This window comes from Thalia democratica, chromosome 1 (genome assembly GCF_965202585.1).
Source record: "Thalia democratica chromosome 1, ktThaDemo2.hap1.1, whole genome shotgun sequence".
NCBI lineage: Eukaryota > Metazoa > Chordata > Thaliacea > Salpida > Salpidae > Thalia > Thalia democratica.
This window is the reverse complement of record NC_139165.1, coordinates 69,110,337-69,128,792: the sequence shown is the minus strand read 5'-3', so window position 1 is coordinate 69,128,792 and position 18,456 is coordinate 69,110,337. Positions and strand designations below refer to the sequence as shown.

General features: G+C 26.2%; 1 protein-coding gene across 1 annotated transcript; it reads right to left on the bottom strand.

Moving 5' to 3' along the window:
* Positions 1-425: 425 nt before the first annotated feature.
* On the bottom strand, positions 426-18,131 carry LOC145848860 (BBSome complex member BBS7-like). The gene is made up of 14 exons (XM_082954099.1): positions 18,053-18,131; positions 13,507-13,641; positions 11,262-11,437; positions 9,801-9,993; positions 9,133-9,278; positions 8,455-8,641; positions 7,981-8,177; positions 7,544-7,748; positions 7,345-7,479; positions 6,752-6,897; positions 6,534-6,698; positions 5,236-5,449; positions 2,172-2,295; positions 426-883 (listed from the first exon to the last, which is right to left on the bottom strand). Exons 1-14 carry the CDS (start codon positions 18,086-18,088, stop codon positions 744-746), a joined length of 2,199 nt encoding a protein of 732 aa, XP_082810225.1. The 5' UTR covers positions 18,089-18,131; the 3' UTR covers positions 426-743.
* Between the last annotated feature and the right edge of the window lie 325 nt (positions 18,132-18,456).

Genomic DNA, 18,456 nt, shown 5'->3' with positions numbered 1-18,456 from the left:
CGAATTTTGAGGAATACACTGTTTATTGTCAGCTCATTGTCTACTTAAACAATTTTTTTTAAACTAAATAAGAAAACAACATCATAAGAAACCGACTCCAGTTCTAAAAAATTACAGATGTATAAATCGTATACTGACTGTGCATTAACATTATAGCGAGATTCTTACATTTAGTTTTTATTATTTTTATTTTATAGAGCAACTAAGAATTTGAAATAAAAACTATGCTATATTTAAAATTAGTTGTCTCTAAATCCCATATAGGATTATAAGGATAAAAAATCATAATATAATCAATTATCAATTGTGTTAAGCAACCTCACCTTGAACAGACTTAATATAAAACAATATTTTAACTCCTTAGCTAACTAAAACATGGCTATAATCAACAAGTTGTTTGTAACAGGCGATTCAGTACACTGCAATATTCAGTAAAGTTTATTTTGTAAATTTTTACAAGTTGAAAGATTCGCTTATAAGTTAACCTTTGAATAAATATAACAGAAAAAACTAATCTTAAAATTGAAGTTTCAAAAATAAAACATTTATTAAATATAAAACTTGTCTCATTGGAACTCTTAATGACAGTTTATATAAAATTAAAAAACAGCTAGTTAGTTTATATGAACTTAGTAATTTTCGAGTCATGATTGAAGAATTGCTAGTTGAAATTTTTTATATTATCATTTTATAGACTTCAAATCACATTTAAATTCAACATACAACTTATTTTTCACACATGTTCATTGTACAGGTTGCTGGAAGAAGTGAACCAAGTCATCGAGGGAATAATTATCGAGTTGCTGGAGGAGCTGGGGCGCTTTGTGCTTCGCGTTGACTCCTTTGAACTTGAAATTGTCAATATACAAGTCTGTAAGCATTCCTGCAAAGTTTAGAGTAAATTAATTATAAGGGCATCAGAAACAAAACATAGAACTTTGACATGTTTAGATAATTGATCAGTGCAATTAAAACATCCTAAAACATTGTTTGCTTAAATCCTTAAATTCGCTTAAGTTATGTACTTGATTAAACTAACTATTAGACTAGCCTGAAAATAATAGTTTAGTATAACTTAATGTTTTTAGCTTGCTATCGGTATTCAAAGACAATAAAAAACTATTTAAAGTACCGTTAACTTTAAAATATTTAAGTAAAAACGATTTTTAACTTAAATTAAATAATTTAATGAACAACTTAACTATTTGAATAATTACCAAAAAAAAACGATAAACTGTAACTTTAAATAACAAATAAACACAGTTTTTAAGAAAAAGCTTACAACAAAAGCAAACAAAGTCTAACTTGCAATAACTAAAACATTTTTAAAATTCCGCAATCTACTTTTACCAAAGGCTTAAACATAACCATAATTTATTAAAATAACAAATATTCTAACTGTAAATGTATACTTGCACATTCTACATGTCTACAAAACTATCTCAATAAAAGCGTAGAAATTACCAAAATTTAAATAATTAAAGTTTTTTAGAATTGTATAAGCAGAATTGGAAGCAACCATGTTTAGTTTTTGTATTCATATGTATACTAAATTTAAAAAAATGTTTTGAACAACTCAAGCAGTTGATTAAAGAATTATTTAAAAACAAGTATTTACGTACATTAAGGAAAATAACTTCAACTAGAATATAAAAAGCTTAAAATCAATTAGTAGTTTATTTTTTAAATTCAAACTGTTTATATTATCACCATATACCTTAAACTCAACAAGTAAACAAAAATATTAAGTAAAGCAGATGAAAATGTTTACCTAATAACTTAATTAAACTAAAATTATATAATAAAAACAAATAAAACTAGTCTGAGTTGTTCAAAAAATCTAAAAAAGGGTTAAATTAACTTGATTTGCCCTAAATTTAAAAAAATTTCAATTTAGCTTGGGTGTGTGGCAACCCTGTATCAAAAATTTTACAGACAACAAAAATTTGCAGTATAACGATAATGTAACAGACAATAGAATAAAATTCAGTAATAGTTTATAGTATAGGTAGATTTAAAAAGCTATATTAAACATAAGTATTGTTTTTTTTTTTTTGATTTAATTAAAAATACTTCAAATCATAAACAAATAAAACAACATTGACAGGTAGAAACTTTGACGAATGAGGGTAATGTTTCATTACAAAAAGAAAAAAAAAACACAGACTTACCGTACAACCGTTCCAAGTGTGCAGGTTGCTTTTCAAAATCTTTTTTTATTTCATCACAGTTTTTCAGTATGTCTTGATACTCAGAAGCTAAAAAATCTGTATTTCCTTCGTTTGTTTGCAACTCCTGTTAGAAAAACAAAAAATTTCCCTCTCTTATACACTTGAAGTTAAATTTCAATTAAAGGCATAGGGGGTGAGAATATTTTTTTACAAAATTAAACATTGGTTTTTATATGAAAGCTTCAAGTATAAGTTATAAGTGAGCTTTTAAAGAATAAAAGTAGTTAATTTAACTTTGGAGATGAAGAGGTTTTTGTAAAACGTTTCAGATGGGAACGTATGGACCGCGATTTTTTTATTGTCAATATTGTAGGAAATTTGAAATTTAATTAAAATGTAAAATTCTAGTTTCTCCTTCATTTTTTAAGCTATAGGCCTCAAATTTTCAAGAAACACTCTTTATATATTTAAAAAACCCAATTGTTTTAATACTAAATCTAAATAAAAATGAAAGTTTTAGATTAAAAACAAAACAAAAAGGGACTTTTTTAGAATTTTATTATAACTTAAATTTAAAAAAATAAATGTTAGTTCCTTTAAAAATTAAAAAAAAAATAGTGAATAAAAATGAAAGAGAAAATATTTTTTCAATGAACAAGTCTTTTTTATTCGTTTAAACTTGTGCCTTCCATTAAGAGCCTATTAAGACTTTGAATGCTTATATGTAATTCTTCGAATTTTGTTAAGCGGTTTAAAATTTATAGTAGCTAAGATAAAACTGTACAATATAAGATCAGCTTGTAAAAAATAATGTGAAACACCATATGCCCTTAAATAAAATACTTTAAGTAGGTATTTTGTAGTGATCTACCAGATCCGAATATTTTTTTTAAATTAAGATCCGGCTGGACCCGGATATTTTTTTCAAACTAATACTAGCCCGGATCCGGACCAAAAAAGGCATTATCCGGCCGGATCCGAAAACGGATAGATAGATTAGGTAGATCACTACTCTGGAGAATATAGTAGATATAGTAGCTGTCCCATTTAATGTTTTTTTTATTTCTTGTTTTAAATTAGTGATATGAATGTTGAATATTCCTGATATTTAAAAAAGATAAAAAAAAATTGTGCTGATAAGTAAATTATAAGATGCAATGCATTGTTTAATACAAACATTTAAAGTCTGAAGTTTTTGTTTGATTTACATTTAAGTGTAGTTTGAACTTTTTATTTTATAAAATATATTGATCTTCTGTATACAGGCTTGCCACTCGTTTTTTCCAATTTTTTTTTCAAGTTTTCCAAATTTCTTCCAGGTTTTTAACATTACACATTTTTGGGTCTACATTTAGTTTTAAGTTTATTTTAATGTAAGAAACTAAGTTAAAAAGTATAAAAACATTGAAAAGATACTGAAAGTTACTTTAGTTGTGTTTTTTAATAGAAAAATTTTTTGAGGATGTCAAAAAGAAATTTTACAACTCAAAATGTTAAAATTGTTAAAAGTTTCAGGTTTTTTTCAAAATTTCTCAAATTCCAGGTTTTTCCAGGTTATTTTTGCCTAAATTGTCAAACTGCAGGTTTTTCCAGGTTTCCAGGTAAAGTAGCAACCCTGTGTATAGAGTTGTACCAACTTTCTAAATTTGAAATATATCTGAACTATTTCATAGTATTGATAATAGTTAAATTGGCTTGATAGAAATAGTTTGTTTATCAATAACGGAAGTTATTTTCTTTAGTTAAAGTTTAGCGCTTGGAAAAATCTAAATAACTTTGGGCAAAGCTTATTATTTTTATTTTAAACTTTTTTCTATTAATAGGGTATCAATTAAGCATAAAATATAAAAGTATTATAAAACAAAATATTGTTTAAATATGCATAATTAATTATAATACTTTAAAATATTTAAAAATTGAGAATGTTAGTTATTAACAACAATCAAAATTTTTAAATAAACTATGTATTTGAAATAGTACAATAAGTACTTTTTAAATGTACTTAAAACTATTTAAAATAAGAAACTTTAATAATTGATTGAAACTTTAGATAAATGTTCTCGTTTAATTTATACCTTTGTTATTAATTACATGCTTTATTATTTGTTATTTTCATTTGAACATAAACTTTAAGGTAACAACAGCTTTGAATTAAGATATTTATTAAATTACAGTAACAAGTAATAAAGAAAAAGCAAGTTTAAGCTTTTTAATAATAAATCACAGGTATTTTCTTTTTTATGAACAAAATATTCTGCCCCTTTTATTCTTATTTACTAAATTAATTAGTTTTATATAAATATATTTTAATTTTAACTTAAAACTCTTTAAATATGTTGTAGCTCGTAAGGACTTTTTCATTAACTTTCGTATTTTCCTTATAAAAGGCTACCGATTTTTGCTATATTTTTTGTGTAAATAAAATATATTCTTGTTTATCAAAGTGCTGCTTGTTATCTTCAAAAAATACATTAGTGATACTACATTATTCTAATCATTTTATACCTAAATAATAACAAACATATAACTTTTTGGAATTAGAAAAGTTTGTTCTGAAATTTTCTGAAAAATAAAAATATAATATTTGCTAAGGAATCTAATGGTTGAAGTAAACTTATTTCAAAAATAAAAAACTAAATACTTGAAAAATTAAATTAATGTTTATTGATGTTATTGTTTTAAAAGCTAATTAAGATGATTTAAACTTTATTATTTTAAAAGAAAAACAAAAAAGTTAGTTTGATTTTACAGTAGAAGTCTTAAATTTTAACTATTAGATTATGGGTAAAAAGTGTTTAAATAATTTGAATTTATTTTAATGCCTTTCAAATACGTGTAAAATTCTTGTTTTTTTTTTACTTTTATTTTTATTTATTATTTTTTTTTTAACTCTCGTGCAAAAATGACCCTCCGTGAAAAAGTTTCTACGTGCAAAAGTGTCTCTTTGTGCGTATTTGACTCTTCGTGCATATTTCACCCGTTCCCGCTAGAAACATATACTAAATTGTGTAATAGGGTTGTTTTTATCTAAATATATAAGAAAAATCAGATTTACAATCGAAACCTGAAGAGCAGATAGAAGCTGCATTTTTTTCGCCAATTCCAGCTGCCTGTTGAGCTTGGGATGGATGAGATGGAGAGCCGAGATGACGGATTCGTCGTTCAAATTGTAGCGGATCTTCAACGCGATCTTCTTCCTCGTCGCCTCACGACTCATCACTTCTTTGACGATGGAGATCGTCGAAATGTTGTCTGATTGAAACTCAACTTCGCCTTTCCTATTTAGCGTGTTGGTTAGCAAAAATAAAAGAGGCTGTATATAAAGACTACTAAACTTAAATACAAACCTGAACTGTTCACTTCATCTTTTTTTTTCTATTTTACAATAGTATTTATTTCATTTTTCATGTACTTTGGCAAAAAAAAAATATTGTATATGAAGATTTTCTAATTCAAATTGAAAATAAAGATGTGCATTTTTATGTTTAATGTCCTTTTTTTTCTATTTTACAACAGTAGAATTTGAATTCATGTACCACAGCAACTTTGGAAAAAATAAGAGGCTGCATATAAAAATTCTTAACTTGAATTAAAAATATTTAAGTAAAAGCTAAGGTTGTGCATTTTTATTTTCTAGCTCCTTTTTTCTGTTCGACTATAGTATAATTATATTAAGTATGTTTTAACATTTATTTCTAAAATAATATACTAATTGAAAACACAATTATAAATAGGGGTAAAAATTTTTTAGTCCACAAGCCAGATATAACAAATAAGTCTTTTGCGGACCGAATTTGTGCAAAATAGTTTTAGTGGTTAATGAAACTTTCAAGTATTATACAATTAAAATTAGAAAAATATATTATAAAAAAATTCTAGTAGATGTAAAATATTTTATAAGCACTACTGTGCATATTTGTAAACTAATTTAATTTCAACTGGTTTGCTCTCCTTAATTTTTTCTAGAGCTGATATAAATTTAGCTGCATTATAACTAGATGCTTAATACTACTGATTTGTTGACCTTAGTTTGCCAAGACTAGACACTTGACAACCTAAGTTCAAAAACTATAACAATTAAAATCGCTAGATTTACAGAAACTTAGAATTATGGCAGCAATGCTACTTAACACTAAAAGTCGATTAAGATTATTCCAATCTAAGTGTTATGAAAAGGCACAACCTTATATTTTTGCATAAGTCGTTTTTGACCAAAACATACGTCGCGGGCTGGATCTGGCCCCCGGACTATACGTTCTGAATTAGAAGTTAAGTTTGAGTTTATTTTATCTTAGTTGCCAGTAAGTAAAATGATGAAGATACTAACATTTAGAAGTTGTTAAAATTTAGAAAACAACATACTGGTACGTGCATTTGAGTTGTGTGTTGAGGAAGACGCTTTGGTACATCAGAACAGCCTTGTCTTCGGTGGGAGGCCTCTCGGCAACGTTCGGGAGCGTGGAGTGCAGAAACGAGTGAATTTCAGCCAAACTGAAGTTTCCGCTCAGACTCAAGGAGCTTGTCGGCCTATTTTAAATTATACTTAAATATAAAGTGTTGCTTTATCATTAATTATTCACCTTTTCTCGTCGAACTCGTGTATGCGCTGGTGCAAGGACAGCGGCTTGATCGGGTAAACTTTCATCACGCACGACTTGGGGTTGAGCCTGGGAACAATGTAAGCCCTGACCGCACCTTGATGACCTTCTATCGATCGAATTCTTACCTTTCGTGACAATTTAAACGTCAACTTTTTTGTATAAATAAATTATTGAGTATAGCGAACTTAATCAGGTAGTTAGTAACACATCTTTTTACTTAATACAGGTATTTAAGAAAAAATTTTTCCTAAAAAAGTTTTAAAATCAAACAGTATAATTTTATGTTAAAAAGACTATGCTTCATTTAAAATATCAATAATAAATACTTTATACAGTTTTTTTTTTTTAAATTCTTTATATCTAATATGAGTTTAAAATTAAGTAAATAAGATTAACTCTGAATACCTAAATAAGATATTGATAGTTTAGGTATATCTACATTAACTTAACAATAAACATTTTTAAGTATATATGCTATTATTAATGGTATTAACACTAATCTGTTTTAAACTAAATTAAAGCCAAAATTTAAAAAATTATAGAATAATGATTCAAAAAAAACGAAAACAAACGTCGAATCTGGTGGTATTTGCCTGACACCTGTAAGTTGCAAGCAGAAAATTGTCATCTTGCTTGCTTATGTTTTTGGTGTGACTCACCACGGCTGTAGTTTTGTCACCGTCCAAAACGTCTATTGGCACATTGCTCTGTATCAGAAAATACCCAATATTAACAAATCTAAAAACTAAGTAGCCACTGAACATGACGAACTTGCAACACGATATGCTCGATCGGGGTGGGAGTTTCTATGCTGAGGTGGTAGCTCGCGTCATCGGGCGACAACACGAACCTCTCCTTCACCTCCATGCAGTTCGCTGACGTCATGCTCACGTCATCTCCGCCCCGCTGCTGCAGCAGCTGAGCGTATCTTTTGCGTTGCTCTTCAACTTTTACTTGCAGCGTTTCCACCTCGTTTCTGATTAAAGTTAGAAACTTTGTTTTTTTTAAATGACAAAATACAAAATTCAAGCTATTCAGTTTATTATTTTAAAGTTAATTAGCTGTGTAAAAATAATAATTAATTAATTTAATACAATTAATACATCTATTTAAGTCACCATACAAAAGGAAACTTGTTTTACAAACTTAATATTTTTTTAAACATTTATTGCAAAGGCTATATACTATAAAAGTTTACAGCATCTAACTTTAGCACATCAACTTTCGTCTGAAGCTCAGAGTTTTGTGATGTGGCGCGTTGGGAAGGTTGTTGGTTGCCACTCTTTTTGACTTGCTCCGTTGTCATGGCAGTTATCCAGCCACTGTATGTTGAAACAACAATTTGCCTGGCGTGTGCCGAACCAACACAACCTCCGCATATTGAAGTTATGCTCTCGTTGAAACACTGAATTTTTGTTTTAATCAGAAACTTTTTACTATGAAAGCATCTTTTTAAAAGACTTTTATAAAAAAGTATTATGAAAGTTTCAAAATTTAATTAAATTTAAACTATAAATAGTAATGTAACCTATCAAAAACTACAAAAAATAAGTTTAAACAAAAATTTATGTTTTATACTAGTCATATTGCCTTCAAATATGAAAACAAAAATTTAATAGTAAAAAAAAAGTAAAATACTTTTATGTTTGCAAACATAATTAAATACATTTCAACACACTTACATGTTTGTACCGCATCAGGGGTTCGTCCATCTCGTGATAGCTGTACAATTGGACGTGACCGTCCTCCCGGCCCACCAACAAGTCCCCGGCCCCGTCCCCACACAAATCGTACACGCACATGCACGACACCCCTCCCAACCTTCCGTCCTCGTTGCTAAGCAACCATTTGGAATTGGCTTCGTAAGTGCTGGAACAACGTATTGATAATTACAAATAATTTACATGAAGAAGTTCAAGGTCTTAGTTCAGAACTTTTTATTTTGTTGTTAACTTGGAAAACATGATTCTAGACTTTTAATAATAAACTAATTTCCTTTTCATGGTAACAAATTTTTTGTTTGTGTATAACACAGGAATAACTTTTTTCTAGTGGACTAAGATAATAAATTTTTGAAGTTATATAAAATAAAAATGTTGATGCAATGTGGTAAAACTTATGTTTCTGATTTTTTTATAAGCTTTCCAAAAAAAATAAATAACTATATACTAATTTCAAGAAAACTGTTGTTACATTCCATCAACTTTATCTAAATGATAATATAGTACTCACAAGGGCAACAAATCTAACTAAGCATTTTTTGGTTTAGCCAAAAAAAAACAGTTGGTTAACAAAAAAATGTTTCTTTGGCTAAGACAAACAATAAGTGATATTTCAAATTAAAAAGTTTGTTTACTAACTCTGACGATATATTAATGTGAGAGATGGTTCCGTCTTCAAACCCACATACGAGATTTATGTAACTTTTCGAAGGAGAAGGGTCATCAAATTCTATTACTTTTATTGGTACATTCGAAACTGGAATTTCTTTTACTACTTGACACCCCTAAAAAGTTTGTAATTAAAACTTTCTTTAAAGATTTAAATACCGTAATAAAATTAAAATTCATACGGAAGGTTAAACATAAATCATCAATGAACAACTGTAGATAAATAAATCGTTTAAATAAAAGCTTTTAAAACTAGTGAGGTATTTATTACTTTTAGTTATAATAAATAAAATAGAAATTTTAAGTAAACATTTAATTATCAGACTAGAAAAACCTCTACATTTAAACAAAAGTGGAAAGTACTTCAACACTGATTAATAAAAGACTAAAAATATTTTGAATGAACACAATATTTATAATAAAAACTTCAGTTTAATAAAAATTGGTTGATCGAAAATTACAACTACTTAGTATAAAAGTTTTTATAATTTAAATAGTTTAAATAGTTAACAACAACCATCATTAATTAAGTATAAGTTTGTTTACTAATAACTATCTAACTTGATTTCGGTTTAGAAGCTTTTTTTAAACTTTTATAACTAAATAAAATATTTAAATGTTTAAAACTTTAAACACACAATTAGCAAGCGCAGTACGCTGTCATTGCAAGCGAGCACAACGACCAGTTGTTCGTCTTGGTTTCTGCTAGAAGGCACGCAAATCAGATCGTTTATCTTGTCTGGTGAGAAATAGTAACCTTGGTCCACGCAGTCTGAGAAGTGGTTGTACAAATACAAGCCTCCTGCGAGCAAGTCGCTACCGTTCACGTGTCTAAAATTACAATAAGGATTTTATTTAATTGAAGCTTAATTCAGGGTTCCACTAACGAACCTCTAAAAATTTGAAGGGAAATCAGTAGAAAATAGAGAAATTTCAAGGGAAATTATCAAAATATTTTGTCTGATAGGTAGTCTTTAAGCTACTATTCATACTCTTTTTTAACTTACTTTTAATATGCATTAACTTTTAACTTACTTATTACTGTACTTTTATCATCAGAGTTATTAAGTTTACTTTAATAGAATAGAGCTTTATGTTTCAGTCTTGTTGTCTATTTTATATCGTTTATAGCATATAATGAAAACTATATGCTATAGACAGTATCAAACTACGTGCAGGAGTTGTACTTGAGTGCAATATAATAATTAAGACATTATAAGAGAAATCTTAGATAGTTTTTAAAACGCATAATTTATTTTATAGAAACTTTAAAAATTGGAAACATTTGAGTTTTTTATATCTAAATACCAATATAGTCGAAGAGTACACTAAAAAGTATTTAAATCAGTAAATTTATAAATAAAACTTTGCTAACTGTTATTTATTTTTATCTTGTAAATCTAAAGCATTTAAAATAATGTTTCAAAAAAAAAAATACTTAACAAATAGTAGTGGATAAAATATGATAGATTTCTAAAATATACTTTTTTCTTCAAACTTTAAAACAAATAAAATGATATTAAATAGCAACTTACTTAAGACTAAGCATGCTTTAGCCTATAAACAAAAAACGTTTTTAAACAATATTCTAAAAATAGTAAGACTCTAAAGAAACTATCTACTGAGTAAAAAGTTACCATTCAAAACATATTAAATACTTTACGTTAAACTTTTTATTTCCTTTACATGATATAAAATATAAACTAAAACAAATCTAAATAAAAATACTGTGTAATAATACTAGATTTGCTACAGTTTTAAAAATATACTTTTTTAAACTATAACTCTAAAAAAATAAAATTTATAAAGCAAAAACATAATATATGTTATATTATCACAAAAACTTTAATCACTTGCAAAAAAAAGTAATTTCTTTTCAAGTAATTCTAGGAATTTTTCGGAATAATGTTTATTAAACTGAAGTGTTTTTGTGAAAAAATATTATTTGGTTTTGCTATGTAGTTACTACAATTTGAAAATACACTTAACTTTCAAAAGGCAAACAATAAAAAAAACAAAAGAAAAATAAGATACAATGAACAATTAATACATGGAGTAAAAGTTTACAATTACTTTATTGTTTATTTCAGTCAACTAACAAGTTCGTAATTGACTCAGTGAGATTTGTGTTGAAGTCTAAAAACTTTTTGCCTTTCTTTGAATAACCTCGGACTTCAGAGTTGCTGGCAACGAACACTTTATCTTGAGCAGTGCCGAGCGCTCCACCAAGAACTATCTTGTTGATTGGGGACCCGGGAAGTGTTTTGAAAATTGTCTACAAAACAAGAACCACTTAATGAAAAGCAGAACTAGAAAGAAAAATCTCTAACTAGTAAAATACATTTCAAATATGTAATAAGTGACAAGAAAATAACAAATAGAATAGCTAAGAAAAAATACCTTTATAAATATGCTTAATAAAAAGTTTTACTAAAAAACTATAGTTTAAAATGTAATTATTTAAACATTGCTTTTAAAATATTAAACCTCAACATTTATTTACTAATTATTTTAATTACAACAAAATAAGGATTTTAATTATGTAAACATTTTGTTTTTAAACTTTATAATATCTTATCAGTAACTTATCACATTTAAGATCATGGAGCAATGTGAGTCAAATTGAAACTATAACGAAGTAAAATAATTTATTTTTTTGTCTTGGCACAAACTTAAATTATGAATAAGAAAAATTACTAAATACTTATAAATATTGTTGAATGTTATAGTCTCATATGTATATCAGAAAAAAGTTTTTTTTTTTTAGGTTCGTGTGCTTAAAAAATTTAAAACATATATTTCATACACAATAGTCAGGGTTGCCATTCTTTAAGTCTATCAAAAACTATCATGAGTGACTTTAAACTACCTGAGTCATAATGAGTTTTTGATCCATAAAAAAATAACTTTTGGGCCTCCGACGCAAACTACTTATACCCATTACTTTTTGTCTTCTAAAAAATAAAAAGGAAAGCTGTATATATATGCTTCTACATTAAATGTTTACTTAACTTATGAGAAACACCAATTTTAAATATTCAAGTTTTGTAGATTAAATCAATTGAGTTTTTTTTAAAGTACGTGGACAACTTAAAATAACTAGGTAGTTAAAATTCTTTGTTTTTAATCTGTTTTTTTAGCATACACAAATTTAAATCATGGTAAATACTAATTTCAGATTTAAAACAGAAACTTTTTTTTGAAGGGTAAATACTAATACCTACTTATCGTTTTAAAATAAATAAAAACCTAGTTTTTTGAACAGAGTTGGTTATAAATAACATATTATTGAAACTGGATCGCCTAAACTCATTCAAGGTCTAGAAAAAAACTGGCCTGAAATTTAAGAAATCAAAACTATCCTGTGTTTTTTTATAAATCAACCAAACTATCCTGAATTTAAAAAAAATTCAAACTATTCTGAGTTGTTTTGATTCATTATGATATTTTCAAAATTACCTTAGCAAGTGGAAACCCCAAATAGTTCTTTATTAATTATGACATAATACTTCATGTTGTTACATACAATAATTTAAGTTTGTACTGAAAAAATATAATTTACATCTGCAAAGCAAATAAAATAGAATTATATTCAAGTGTAACAAACTTTAATGTTGAAAAATTTAAGTTTTTCAATAATCTGTAAAATCTTATTTTAAGTTAGCATATTTATTTGTTACTTGGTTGTAACTAAATATCTATTTGATATAAGTTTTTGATATATTAAACCTATTTATGAATTGGACTTAACATCTTCACTATAAATATAAAATTGCCACTTTTTGAGTCAAAAAAACTGTCTTGAGTGACCACAAACTGTCCTGAGTCATCCTGAGTTTTTTTCGAACTCTTAGAAAATAATTAATTTTTCAAAATGAAGTTGTTGAACAAAATTGATTATTAAATAATAAAATATTGAGACTAAATCTCATGCAAAATAAACTGGTCTGAGATTTTCAGTAAAATTAAAATTGTCCTGAGTTAAAAAAAAAAAATTTTCCTGAGTCAGCCGGAGTTTAAAAAACAAGTTCAAAGTATCCTGAGATTATAAAAAAAAACTTCAAAATATCCGGAGTTGTTGCGAGTGTATGGCAACACTATCACTAGCTAAGGATCACATATAATTTTAGGTATTATAAAAACTATTTGATTTAATTGTTTTATTGTTTAACAAAGTACTATAAAGTCGATAGACAGTATAAAATTAAACTAAACTTATGATAAGCTTATTAGGAATTATTATGTTTTGTATCTAATGCCTTTTTTGCAAACAAAAAAAAATCCAATAAAAAATATATTAATAAAGTTTTTAGAATGTAATAAAAATTTAAACTTTGTACTAACATTTACTTCATTTTTCTTAATACCAAAACATTGCAATGTTCCTTTTTGATCACCAACAACAATTTTTTGAGAAACTTTTTTGTTTTTATCAACATATGGAATTATTTTCATACAATCTTTTGCAGTTATTCCAACCTATTAAGAAGAATTAATCATGCATTCAATTGAATGAAGTTATATTTTGTTTCAAACACATACTTTTTGGTAATAAAATTTAAAAAAAAAGAACAGTTTTTTAAAAGTATGAAAACTGTATGAACTATAGTGCTTAATCTATTTTATAGATATAAGAAATCTTAATTTGTATAAATTTATTCAATAATATGTAACTAAGCTAACACTGCTTCACCTAAACAAGGCTCATTGAGTTTTGACAATAAGTAAAATATTAAAGCACAAATATATAGCAATATTATACAAATATATAGCAAATTGACAATCAAAAATTAAGATAGTAATCAGTAATTGTCTAATAAATTAAAGATTATAATTTCTACAATAATATATCTAATATCATAATTAAACTTATCAATAATCAGAGGGAACAAAGTTAAATCAAATAAAGAATTTAAACTTAAGGCCATAGGGGGGGTAGACCATGTTTTTTACAAGTTGATCTTATTTTATAGAGTTTTTACTAAGCTTCAAGATGCTTTTTACCGTTTTTAAAAATTCGAATTAGTTTTTGAGATATGACCGGCCAAAGTCGGGCCGCATAACAGGTTCCTTATGGGGAAGGAAAACTAAAACGGCGAAAAAAGACTAATGCATTCAAAATCTATCTCCTCCTTCATTTTTTAAGCAATCTTCTTCAAACTTTCACAGTCTATTCTTTATACAATAACAAAAAAACGTTATTTGTGACTTTAAAAAATTTCAAGTAAAAATACCTTTTTTTTTGTAATTTTATGACAAAAATTAAAAAAAAAAGTGAATTTTCATCAAAAAAAAATTTTTTTTACAAAAAAAAGGTATTTTTACTTGAAATTTTTTAAAGTCACAAATAACGTTTTTTTGTTATTGTATAAAGAATAGACTGTGAAAGTTTGAAGAAGATTGCTTAAAAAATGAAGGAGAAGATAGATTTTGAATGCATTAGTCTTTTTTCGCCGTTTTAGTTTTCCTTCCCCATAAGGAACCTGTTATGCGGCCCGACTTTGGCCGGTCATATCTCAAAAACTAATTCGAATTTTTAAAAACGGTAAAAAGCATCTTGAAGCTTAGTAAAAACTCTATAAAATAAGATCAACTTGTAAAAAACATGGTCTACCCCCCCCCCCCTATGGCCTTAACAGTACATAATAGAAACACTTAATAACAAATAAAAACTTAGATTAATAAAAAAATACGAAAATCAAAGCACAGCAATAAAAAAATAATTTATATTTAAAAATAAAAAGACCTAAAGTGAGGACATATGGCAGTGAGTTACGTTCCGATAATAAATTATTTTACTGTATCTGCTTCGAAAATAGCCATTTTTTGAACATTAATTGTAGAAAATTTATCTGCTTTCCTTAGTATCGAGCTGTTAATTTTATGTAGAACTTGCCATTTAACTTCAGAGAACTTAATACTGTTTAATATGGAAAATTTGGACAGAGTTAAAATTTCTTTTTAATGCTATGTTTATATTGTTGCCATTTAGATTTAAATTCAACTCTCAATAATCCAATTTATTCCTTATTTCTTAATGAGGCTTTTTAAAAACCGCTTAGAATGCATTAACCATTAAATGGGCAATTAGATCTAGTTCTACAGTTACACACTTTGTCTGTTTTGCTTGTATCTTTCAGGACTTTTTTATTGTAAGAATAAATAAAATAATTCATATAATACAACTATATGAAGTTTTAATCCTATTCCTATTGAAAACTTTATGCAGCTTATTATTTTTAGGAAAATGCAAGCAAACAAGTTCAAAAAACTTCTTTCTGATATTCATTTTGACAAAACTGCAAAATACTGTTTTTTTTTTCTTGATCTGTTGATCTTTTGAGTAAAAGTTAAGTTTGTTTCACTGTAACCTTTAACTTTGTCATAGACACTTGAAAACAATGCATCATTATAATATTTTTTAATATTTTTATATATCTTCTTATTGCTGGAAAATTTATTTAATTTATTATTGATAAGGAATTTATGCTAATCTAAATCCATGGTTTTTGAAGATATTCGCAATTCTTTTTGTTATTATTTCATTTTAATATATGGATTGTTTAAAACTGCTAGACCATCATCACGGTATAAACCAAATGAAATCATTCTATCTTTTGAGTCACAGATTTCTTTTCCTATATAACTACCCATAGATACATCAAACTTGTTTGTATTATTCTTTATAAACCTATTCTGTACTATTAGAATTAAATCAGAAAATAACAGATAGACTAAATATCACAAAAGAACTGACCGCGATTTGTACTCACTTTAGGTCTTTTTATTTCTATCTATCAATTACTTATGTATTGTTGTGCTTTTATTAATGTATTTTTTCATTATTCTAAGTTATAATTTCTTAATAAGTACTTATTAATAATTACATTGATTGGTCTTTTATTAAGTATTTCTATTCTGTGTTGTTAAGTTTAAATTTAAGTTTAGTTAATTTCTTTTAACTCTGATAATTATAAATTTAAATTTAGCATTAATTTATAGTTGTAGTAAATACAGTCATTATTTGATTAAATAATTACTGATTACTATTTCATTTTATGATTAATTGTTGATTATATTTTTGCTTTTGCTATATTTATATTTGTGAATTTTGTTTTATTAAATGTCACTTATAAGTAAATTTATTTTTTATAGAACAACAAATAAAAAAACTGAAAAAGTTTGGTCATAAGACCTGGTGCACAAAAAAACCTTTTGGTTATTAAGTCGCACACCACTTGGATACCTTTTAGCGTCTTGTCCAGGTAATCTTTGATCGGCCATGTTTAGGTGAAACAGTGTTAGCTTTGTAACTCATTGTTGGATAAATTTATATAAACATGTTTTAAAATAAAGGGTATAGGGGGTGAACACTTTTTTTACAATTTGATCCTTTTTTATATAGTTTTTACTAAGCTACAAGATGCTTTATACAGATTTTAAAAATTCAAAATACTTTTTGAGATTTAGCCAGTCAAAGTTGAAGGCAACAATAGGTTCCTTATGGGAGGCGCAAACTCAAACAGCAAATAACTAGAAATCATTAAAAACTTACCTTCTCCTACGTTTTTTGAGATAACTACCTCAAATTTTCAGGAAATGTTCCTTGCAATATTTAGAAAATTCCGTTGTAATAAATTTTTAGAAATTAAAAAATAGAAATATTATAACAAAAAGAAATAATTTATTTTTTATATAAAAATTCTATTTTTTGATTTTTTATCAATTCTTTCCGACAGAATTTTCTAAATATATCAAGGAACACTTCCTGAAATGTTGAAGTAGTTATCTCAAAAAACGTAGGAGAAGATAGATTTTTAGTAAAATAGTCTATTTTTGCCGCTTTAGTTTGTGCCTCCCATATAAAACCTATTGTGGCCTCCAACTTTGACAGGCTATATCTTTAAAATTATTTTGAATTTTTTAAATTTGTAACAAGCATCTTGTAGCTTAGTAAAAACTATATAAAAAAAGATCAAATTGTGAAAAAGTGTTTTACTCCCCCCCCTATGCCCTTAATATATAAATACTCAAAATTGTATAGACCTACTTGTAAGTAAAATTGTACCTAATCTTAAAATAAAGCTCAAAACCTAATTATTCAAGATAATAATTTAAATTTATAAGTTTTAATTTAATAAAAATCCTTCATATAAAACAAATCTATGTTAATGTATTTAAAAAGTGTTTTCAACAAGAGCTTAATCATTGACCTAAATATGCAGAAAATTCTAAATTTTACTACTTTTACATATAACAAAATTAATACAGTTATTTTGTAAGTTTATATATGAAAACTTTAAGTAGTGTAGTCTTAGGTTTTTAAAATTGTACAAGTTTAACATACAACTAAAACTAGTAAAATGTTTTCAACAACAGTAAAATAAGATTAACTTGTAGATTTAAATTGTGCAAAAACAAAATATAAACACTTAGTCTAAAACTTAACCTTTGCAATTGCAACAATAAACGCTTTCTGGGATAAATTTTATTGTATCTATTGAACTAAACTATTGATGCAACTTAAAACTTGTAAAAACAATAAACAAGACATAATTAAAGCATAAGGCCAAAAAGTTCTGTAAAAATAAGTATTTTGAAAAAGTATAGCAGATAAAGAAGTTAAATATTTGTATGTACTAAAATATAATTAGTAATTATTAAATAATATACTTATCTTCTTTATATTCTATTCTTTTTTGCAGTACATATTAGTAAAGAACTCTGTGGAGCTGTGTAAGTTGTTTAACACAGAGAAACATATTTATGTTGAAAAAAGAAAATTACTGTAAAAGCTGTTGGTTTTTTATAAGTCAAGTTATGGTTCTAACTTTATCAAGTAAAACATTTAAAAAATTAAAATTAAGTTTCAGATTATAAAACTACTTACTTGTATGTAGTCAACAATATCTAGTTCAAGCTCCATTTTTGAAATTTATATTTTAAATGCTCATATCTACATCTTTTCTGTAAAGTCAGTGATGTTACACATTTAGTTGTTAAATTAAAATGTAGAAATAACTTACTTAAAAACTGTAACTTTATTAATAAAAAAAATTGTTTTTATTCTTGCTAAGTATGTTTAATGACCACACTATTTAGAAAGTGGACTTTACACAGGTATAATAAGATATTCTACTTTAACACTAATAATAATTCAAAATCATGTACAAATAACTATAATCAAGATCAGAATTTTATAAATAACTTAATAGAGACTTTGCAGATTTCATAAATTAATACTTTGTTACACATTTTTCAAAATATTTTTTAGTAAACTTTAAATAAACCATC

Excerpts from the sequence above, each read along its gene's own strand:
- LOC145848860 (XM_082954099.1), bottom strand. The coding sequence starts at position 18,088 with ATGGAGCTTGAACTAGATATTGTTGACTACATACAA. Across the intron at positions 8,642-9,132 it reads CACATTAATATATCGTCAGA|CACTTACGAAGCCAATTCCA; the intron begins GTTAGTAAACAA and ends ACGTTGTTCCAG. Across the intron at positions 8,178-8,454 it reads CCCTGATGCGGTACAAACAT|TGTTTCAACGAGAGCATAAC; the intron begins GTAAGTGTGTTG and ends ACAAAAATTCAG.